At 40.6% G+C, this 10131-nt stretch overlaps 1 protein-coding gene across 1 annotated transcript in view; it reads left to right on the forward strand.

Moving 5' to 3' along the window:
• Positions 1–501: 501 nt before the first annotated feature.
• Positions 502–10131, forward strand: part of MRPS31 (mitochondrial ribosomal protein S31) — a 77369-nt gene continuing 67739 nt past the window's right edge. Inside the window, exons 1-2 of the mRNA XM_042781568.1 lie at positions 502–626; positions 6829–7104. Of these exons, the coding sequence (XP_042637502.1) occupies positions 502–626; positions 6829–7104 (401 nt within the window). The remainder of the gene's footprint in view (positions 627–6828; positions 7105–10131) is intronic.

Below are 10131 nucleotides of genomic sequence, written 5' to 3' on the forward strand. Positions count from 1 at the left end.
CTATTGTATCAGGCAGTATGCTCTATGGTAATTTTCTCAACCTCTTTGGGGGCTGTGGCTGTTATATCCGAAACAATGCACAAAGTGCCCGGTTCTCTGTGTCATCCTACTGGCCCTGTGAGCAGTGTGTGCACAGCAGTATGCATTGACCACCCTTCCATTCTCTCGGCTCTCTCCTCCCACCGGTACCAACCTGCACAAGGTAGCTAAATTCGGACGCCAACTCCGCGTCTGGGACTCAAATCCGCAGGAGAAAGGGCAGAGACGCTTGGTGTCTACAGGCTCTGCCTTCCGACGCGAGCGAGCGCGGAACACATTTCTCGGCCCTTGTTGTCTCCCGGAACGCGGAGGGGGAGGAACGCGAAGGGGGAGGAACGCGAAGGGGGAGGAACGCGAAGGGGGAGGAACGCGCCAGGCTAGGGAACGGAAGACCGAGAGGGACGTATTTGGCAGGGCACGCACTATTCCCATTACATTCCTAGTTTAATTGGTTTCTGGGCGATGTTTCCTCGGGTCTATGCCTTCCAACCTCTTCACTCTTTTTCCCGCCTCTCTTTATCCTCTGCAAGCGTGGATGTATCGGCGGCTGCGATTCCGCTACTCGTTGCTGCTCAAGGAACAGTCAGGTAACGCACTTCAGCTCTGTTGGCTACGCAGGTCATCAGGCACACTAATGCCCTTGCCAACCCATTATGTCAATTTATACTCAAGCTTCCTGGCGTCGCGGGTTAACCCGCGGGATTTTAGATACCACTGCGTTAAATCCGAGGAAAAAGAAATCCCATAAAGTGACTTGCCCAGGTCATAGAGTGTGCGAAACAGCTAGGCTTACATGCATAGCTGGCTGCCCTGTGTGCTTTCTAATGCTGGGCCTCATCCTTGCTGCCACTCTCCCCACTCAGTTTATCCAGGCTCCAGAACTGAAGTTTTGTCTTACGTTTATTATCGCTATTATGTCTGCCTCTCAAGACTTTTAATGGTCTTATTCTTGTCTCCTTTATTCTTTAGTTAAATACTGAGAATGCTGTGTTGTAGTACTTGTGTTTAGCCAGCAACAAAGCAGTCTTGCCTTGTTCCACTAAGTGGGCAGGCAGTTCAAGTATGGTGAGAGTAAATGCTGAGATAGGGTAGGTAAGTATGCAGTGCTCTTCATTCATTTAGCAAGTAATTGCTGTGGGAGTAAATAGTGTACCTACCACTGTAGGGAAAGAACTCTGGTGGCGTTGTGCCTAAAGCGTTTGACTGCTAACCAGGAGGCTAGCGGCTCGAACCCACTAGCCACTCCGCAGAATAAAGACTGAGCAATCTACTTCCGTAAAGATTTACCTCTTCAGAAACCCCAAGGGGGTCGCTGTGAGTTGGAATCCACTCCGTGGCAGTGAGTTTGGTTTTTTTTTTTTTTTTAAACTATTGTAGGGGAGGTTCAGGGAATCTTTTCTGGAAGAGAAATCTGATAAAACCTTAAGCGAGAACTCCGGTTGGAGTTAGCTAGGCAAGAAAAGAACTTGCTACATACTTGGTGTTGGGACTCTGCCCTCTTAGAGCTCTCATGATTATTGAAAACTTAATTCTGCTACTTGAACTTTTGAGGACCAGTTTGGGTAAATACAGCCCTGAAGGAGGTTGGTAGCAGTGGGGATGGGAAGGATTGATTGGATGGAGCAGAAAACTTGATCAGGAAGAACTAATAGCGTGCAATATTTGATGAGATAAAGGTAAAGTGGCCAGAGAGCAAAGATGCCAACTGGCTGTGCTGGAGGATCAGAGTATCATGAATGGAAAACAAGAAGAAGAACATTTCAGGAAAAAAAAAATAATAGCTCTTGAAATATAAAGTATCCATTCTTAGTAAGGGACTAGTGCAATACAGAAAGGTGAAAATGGAAAGACAGTCTAAGAGGGGAGCTCTTGAATGTGGTTTTGAGGGTGTTGTATTTGAAGTGCTGATGAGATGCTCTCTGGAAATGAGGTCAGGTGGAAGGTTAAGGCTAGAACGTTATCTTATGGAGTTATTTCCTTTACATGATTTGCGTGCAACAAATACAGATTGCTTTTTGTGGTACTATATATAGCAGACTTGGAAGGAAAATTAAGTAAGAATTATATTGGGTATATGTGGGATTCGTTCTGTTATAATAAAACCTTTAATGTTAGTGAATTTAACTTTCAGATGTAAAATAATTAAAGCCATTTTCCTAAATTGAGTTGTACCATGTATTGAATATTACAATGAGGGTCCAGTGAACTGACTATGAGAATAGTGATTACACTGTTGGGTTTTTTCATTCCAATTTTTAAGTACCTCTGATATTGTCATATGAAGATCAAAAGCTTGTTTCAGGGCTTTTGAAAATTGCCATTTTCTCTTTCCTTAAAGGCATTGGCCCCTACCGTGGTGCTGCCAAGTATAGCTTGGAGAGTTAACTGTAGTATTTAACCCAGAGTCTAATGCAGAGTCTTGAGATACCTATTTCAGAATTAACTAGGGTCTTGGTTAAAATGCAGCTCTCCGAGTCCGAGTCCCAAAAAGTCAGAGGTTCAAACCCACCATCCACTCTGTGGAGAAAAAAATGAGGCAGTCTGCTTCTGTAAACATTTATAAACCTTGGAAATCTGCCCTGTGGGGCAGTTCTACTCTGTCCTATAGGATCGCTATGAGTTGGCATCAACTCAATGGCAGTGGACTTAGGGTAGGTGATTCTTACAGTCTTTAATTGTTCAGAACCACTGACATGAGATCTTTGACTAGCAGTTTTTTTCTTCTGTAAAATGGGAATAATAAAACCTAGCTCTGGTAGCATAGTGCCTAAGGCACTTGACTGCTAACCAGAAGGCTGGCGGTTCAAACCCACCAGCCACTCCTCGGAAGGAAGATGGGGCATCCACTTCCGTAGTGATACTGCTTCGGAAACCCAAGGAGGGGTCGCTATGAGTTGGGTACGACTTGATGGCACATAACAACAACAACATAAGAGTGTAAGGGTTAAATAACATTTACAACGTATCTACTCAAATGTGATCCTCTGAAAGCAACATCAGCATCACCTTGGAACATGTTACCCCCAAAAAAAACCTCCCTGCTGTGGAGTTGGATTCGACTCATAGCAACCCCTCCTTGGGTTTCCAAGGTAGCATAGTGCCTAAGGCACTTGACTGCTAACCAGAAGGCTGGCGGTTCAAACCCACCAGCCACTCCTCGGAAGGAGGAAGGAAGGTTGGGCAATCTACTTCTGTAGTGATACAGCCTCGAAACCTGAGGAGGGGTCGCTATGAGTCAGGTCCGACTTGAGGGCACATAACAACAACAAAACAACATGCACATTAAAGTTTGAGGAACGGTACTCTAGCCTTAGCTCCATAAAGATGTTGTTGTTGTTGTTATGTACCGTCAAATCGGACCTGACTCATAGCGACCCCTCCTTGGATTTCCGAGGCAGTATCACTAGGGAAGCAGATTGCCCAACCTTCCTTCCTAACTAACTGCCCCATAGAATGTCCTAGGCCAAAATCTTTACAGAAGCAGACTGCCACATCTTTCTTCTGTAGAGCAGCTGGTAGATTTGAACCACTGACCTTTTGGTTGGCAGTTGAGTGCTTAGTCACTGCACCAGCCAAGGTTGTCCTTCATAAAGGTTGTTGTTGTTGTTGTTATGTGCCGTCGAGTCGGCCCCGACTCATAGCGACCCCTCCTTGGGTTTCCGAGGCAGTATCACTACGGAAGTAGGATTGCCCAACCTTCCTTCCGAGGAGTGGCTGGTGGGTTTGAACCGCCAGCCGTCTGGTTAGCAGGCAAGTGTCTTAGCCACTATGCTACCAGAGCTCCCATAAAGGTAGGAACCATGAAATTCTTACATATATTCTCAGTTCCCAGTATAGTGTAGGTATTAACTATGATGAATGACTTTTTGTAAATTATACCCTCTTATTGAAACTAATAGGAGCTCTGGTGGCTTAGTGAGTGCCTAAGGCATTTGACTGCTAACCAGAAGGCTGGCTGTTCAAATCCACCAGCCACTCCTTGTAAGGCAGGTTGGACAATCTACTTCTGTAGTGATACCGCCTTGGAAACCCAAGGAGAGGTTGCTATGAGTCGATCCGACTCGACAGCAAGTTGGTTTTTTTATTGAAAGTAGTACAGTCATTAGTTTTTAAAGTCCATATATCTGTATTTCAATAGCAAATCCCAAAAGAAGGTTTAAACACTTATAAAATAACATTTCTATAAAATATACTTAGTTTTTTTTCACTATAAAATCACATGGCCATTGACCCCCCCTTTTTTTTTTCATTCTCCTTTCCATTGTAGTAAAACCTTTAATATTAGTGGATTTAACTTTCAGATATAAAATAATAATTAGAGCATTTTCTTTGTACTTTTTGTATACTTCTGTGTATATACTTCTGTATCCCAGGATATTGGGTCAGGCTAGAATGGTGTGGTTAGAACTACATGGTATATATACTTGGTACACTGTAGTTGAAGATACTTGAGTTACTTAGCATTAAGAATTATTTTACATGGGTCTGAAATAGATACAATCATTTGTATAGCTTTCTCATAAGTGTATCTAATTAAGAGAGCTGAATGATAACTCTAGCCATGGAATATTCTTTTTTTTCTGTTCCATTTTATCTTGGCTTATTAATAGAAATTTGTTTTCATGTTGTTTAAATATGACTTTGAAAAGGTATTGACATATCTTGTTAATAGCAAAGACTTGGTAATCAGTCATATTTGGGTTTGAGAATAAAGAATTGTCATTTATTAGCTGTGTTAATATTTCTCTTTTTTTTTTTTTTGTCACGGAACACACTGAAAATTATATTCATACAGAATTCTGGGATAAATGGAGGGAAGCACTAATAGCTCTGTCTCTACCTTCCTATTATAAGGACCAAAGTGATCAAAATCTTAGCACAAAGTTACCCACTTATGACATACTTGTGTGGCTTGGGCTTTCGTAAGCTCTGAGCATTGTGACCTTGAGCAAGTTCCAATTGCTTTATCTACAAAATATGGTTAATACCTACTTCTGGAGTTAATGTGGGTACAAGATAAATGTACATAAAATACATTGCACAAGGTTTGGCATGTAGTATATGCCCTCAAAATAGTAAATTGTTGTTATTATTAACAGTAATAATAATAAAGCAACTTTACCCCATTGCTGGTGAGAATGCAAAATGGTACAACTGTTGTGGAAAACAGTACGACAGTTCCTCCAAAAAACTAACAATAGAACTGCTATATGACCCAGCAATTCCACTCCTAGGTATTTATCCAAAAGATTTGAATACAGAGACTCTAACAGACATTTGTACGCCAGTGTTCATTACAACACTATACACATTAGCCAAAAGGTGGAAAACCTACATATCCATCAACCAACCAAACCTACTGCCATTGAGTTGATTCCAACTCATAGCAATCCCATTTTTCCAAGGCAATAAATCTTTACAGAAGTAGATTGCCCAGTCTTGCTTTCGTGAAATGGGTGGTGGGTTTGAACCCCCAACCTTCTGGTCAGCAGTCAGATGCCTTAGGCTCTGTGCTACTAGAGCTCCTCATACCCATCAACAGATGAATGGATAAACAAAATGTGGTACATTCATACAGTGGCTTACTATTCAGCCAGTAGGAGAAATGAAGTCTTGATACATGTTACAGTATGGATGGAGCTCAAAGACATTCTGCTGAGTGAAGTAAGTCAATCACAAAAGGACAAATATTGTATGACCTCATTATATAAAAAGACAAATGTATGGAGAACAAAGTTTTTAGCTGTTATGAGGGAGGGGAAAAGTGATGGAAATAATTAAATTGATTAGGGAAAAGGTTGCACAGCTGATTGTTGTAATTGTCAATAAGTTGTACACCTGTAAAAAGTTGAATAGGCATAAGTCTTGCAACAGATAACATTGACAACAACTGAATGACTGCTAAGTCTGCTTAGGTACAACCACAAACCTTAAGGTAGTTGATGTCTTGGTTTGGGGTCATGGTTTCATGGGACATCCCACTTAATTGGCCTAATAACATGTTTGGTACCTCGATTCCACTTCCTAGTTTGATGCCTGGAATCTTAAAAGCTTGCAAGCAGCCATCAAAGCCACAATAATTGTTCTCTATACCCCTGAAACAACAGAGGAGTAAGGAGAGTCAGGAATAGGAGGAAGAAATGGAATGTGTGGCTAATTGCCTCAATGAACAGCTGCCTCCTTTGCCACAAGGTCAGAAGAACTGGGTGGTGCCCAGCTACCGTGACTGAACATTTTGATTAAAGAATCTATAGAAGAATCTTGATCAAAAGGGGAAAAATATAGACCAGAATTTCAAATTCTCATGAATTCCACATTCTCTGGAGCCATGAAGGTTGGATGAACCCCTGAAACTATTACCTTGAAATAATAAATAATCTTTAAACTTTCAACCTTAAGCCAAGAATATGCCCTGAAATCTTAAAAACAAACAATAGTTTAGCTTAACGAGTAAAAAATGTCTACTTTGAAGATTATGTTCTTTTAAGAACTATCTATATGGGATCAAATTGGCAACAGCAACTTGAAAGATTAGATAGGAACCTTGGAGGGCAATGAGTTTATGTTAATGGAGGAGGAACAACTCAGAAAAGGAGGATGAGAATGGTTGTATAACTTGAAAGTAATCAATGCAACTGAATGGTACACATAGGAACTTTTTTTTTTTTTTTAAATGCATATGCAGTTGAAGAGAGCTTGAAATGAAACATTTTTAAAACAGTTTCTGAGTTACTGCTGCATTATTTTGTATTGTATTTTTCATTGTTTTTCTTTAATGTTCTTTCCTAGGGCAAAAAATAATATCCAAAGATATTTTGGCACTGGCAGTGTGATCTGTAGCAAGAAAGATGAACAGTCTGTTCCAATCCATGAGATTTCCAAGGAGACTTCCAAGAGTCAAGACAATGTAAAGGAGAACACGAAAAAAGACTTGTTAAGTATTATTAAGGGCATGAAAATTGAATTAAGCACAGTAAATGTGCAAACAACCAAACCACCCAACAGAAAACCACTTAAAAGTTTGGAGGCTACAATTGGCAGGCTTCAAAATGCCACAGAGAAGAGGTAAATTGGATTGAAATTTAAATGTTCTTCTTTGAAATAATTTTTGAAATTCCAGTAAGGTTTTGCTTTTAGAAATTGTTTTTGTACTTAGTATATGTGGGGTTCTCCAATGAGTCTGGTGAGTAATATTTATATAATGAATAATCTCATTGTAATCTCAGAAGCTCTACTAATTATTTGAAGAAAAGAGTAGTGCTCTATTAGAATTTCACACGTTATCTTACATATTCATCAGCTTTATTAACTGCCATTTAATTGCCACTTTAAACTGTTAATTAACATACATTTTACAACCTGATTGAATGTAGCTTCATGTCTGTAAAGAATTTGCTTATTTGAAACCTTCAATTTAAAAAATTCCTTAAGAGAGGAAATTCACTTTGTTGGTTACCAGGCATGGGAGGGAGAGGGAGGGAAAATTTCTGACTAGTTGGGAGTCACATGTTGATGGGGTAAGAAGAGGGATGGCATGGCAAGAGTGTGTGACCAGTATGGTGACAGTAGGGAAAGGGAGGACACAGAAACATGTACAAAAGCTAGACAACAGAGGTAAATAGTATTACATGCATAATATTACGTTACTAGTGGCAGCAAACACTAGTCTCTGGGTAAATGAATAGACAGGTGAGAAGATCAGGTAGGGGTGGGCAAACAGGACCATACCCAAGACCAAGGATAGATTTGCCTGAAGATAGTCTTACATATGTACTTGTGCTACAAAATTATTCACATACATTACAGAAGTAACAGAAGACAAGGTTGGATTAAGCTTCTCAGAAACTACGAAACACCTTAAAGGAGAGAATCATCAGGCCTGCAGGCTCGAGATCATAGTCTTGGGGGACGTCATGCTCAGTTGGCACAACATAGTACTTAAAAATCTTGTTCTACATTTGACTTTGGTGAGTAGCTACTGGGGTCTTAAAAGTGGCCATCTAAGATGCAACTATTGGTCTTCTCTCGTCTGGAGCAAAGACGAGTAAAGAAAATCAAAGTCATTTGGAAACATTTAGTCCAAAGATATGATGGACCATGAGGACCTCAGCCTTCACGGCCTTGAGACCAGAAGAACTAGATGGTGCCCGGCTACCAATGCCAACCACTTGGAAAGGGATCAGAATTGGAGATCCTGGATAGAGTGTGAGGAAAAATGTGAAAAAAAAATTCAGAAACACAAAATGACCTTCAAAAAACACAAAATGACCAGAATTACTGGTTGGATAGAGACTGGTGAAGCCCCTGAGACTATGGCCCTGGGTTATCCTTCGGGCCTGGAAGTGGACTCACTTCCATGGATTAGTTCTCAACCCAATGGCAGAAAGACCTACAAACAGAACACCTACCCCAGGGAGATGCAATCCTTAGATCAGTCACCCATGAGACATCAGAAGGGCAGCATTCACATAGAGGGAAAGCTGGACAGACAGGAATGCATAGATAAGAAGGGTATAGGGAAGGGGAAGTCACAGGGAGGAGAGCATTTTATGGTTGAGGATTGTAATCAGGGCCTTGAAGTCAAATGTGCATCAACTGTTGAGAGCAAAACAAATCTGCTTTGTAAATTTGTACCCAAATCACAATAGAAAATTTTTTAAAAATTCCTTCATAAAAGGAATTTTAGCATGTTGATTACAAGTTAGACAATCACTCCTTTCAGCAGTAATTATTGGTGCTCTTATCTTTCTTACATGGTTTCCTCAGAGTATTGTAATACATATACTTGCTAAAAGAGTATTACATCTACTCCTCACTTATCAACTATCTCACTGTCAGACATTTTGCATTTACAACAATGTTGTTGTTGTTGTTGTTGTTGTTGTTATGTGCCATCAAGTCAGACCTGATTCATAGCGACCCCTCCTTGGGTTTCCAAGGCAGTATCACTATGGAAGTAGATTGCCCCATCTTCCTTCCGAGGAGTGGCTGGTGGGTTTGAACCACCAGCCTTCTGGTTAGCAGTCAAGTGCCTTAGGCACTATGCTACCAGAGCTCCCCTTTACAACAATAGTAAAAGCCTATTATCTACTTTTTTGCATACTGGTGACATATGCCTGGCAATAACAGGTGCTGAGGTGCTAGGTAAGAGTAATGCTGGCTGTGATAGTTAAAAGTTATGTGTCAACATGTATAGGCCATGATTCTCAGTGGTTTGACAGTTATGTAATGATGTAGTCATCTTCCATTTTGTGAGCTGATGTGGTTATCCTCCATTTTTTGCAAACGCTGATTTTCACATAGCAACCTGGTTTTTGGAACCTAACCATGTCAGTAAGTGAGGAGAGGGTGTGTGTTTTATTGATTATAATAAGTAAAGGTAGTGCCCGACTTAAAACAGGACTCCATTCTGATGACTCCTTCATAAGTTGATTCTCAAATCAAATACCTTGTATTTATTTTCATTTTTCATTATTTATTGCCTTTTATTAGTTATATCTTTATAAATCTAGTCTTTATTTGTCTTTAGGGGTTGGAAACATTTACATGTAAACTTACAGATATATTTTAATATGGACATACATAGAAGATACACAAATCATAAAAATTTACCTGATGATGAAATTAACAACTGATGCTTCTGATGGTACAAAACAGAATAACAACGTACTGTAGGCTTGATATACAGTGATGTTGGTATCAGTGTTGTCACAATGAAGTCAGAGTCATCATGGCTTCAGGTGTGTGCACAGTTCAATTGTTGTATTTTGTTAGAGTTGTACATTGGCCAACTTTGTATCTGTTACAGCTCCCAGCACTGAAAGCAACTTCATTGTAGACCAGGCCATAGTCTGGTATGTTGTTGGTTGTTGTTAGGTGCCGTCGAGTCATTTCCGACTCATAGCGACCCTATGCACAGCAGAACGAAACACTGCCCAATCCCTTGCCAGCTCCACGATCCCTGCTATACTTGACCCCATCATTGCAGCCACCATGTCAATCCATCTCGTTGAAGGCCTCCCCCTCTTTCGTCGACCCTCCACCCTACCAAGCATGACATCCTTCTCTAGGGAATGGTCCCTTCTGACAACA

Source organism: Orycteropus afer, unplaced genomic scaffold, assembly GCF_000298275.1.
Source record: "Orycteropus afer afer isolate SDZICR_OR568_19922 unplaced genomic scaffold, OryAfe1.0 scaffold00134, whole genome shotgun sequence".
In the NCBI taxonomy this organism is placed as follows: domain Eukaryota; kingdom Metazoa; phylum Chordata; class Mammalia; order Tubulidentata; family Orycteropodidae; genus Orycteropus; species Orycteropus afer.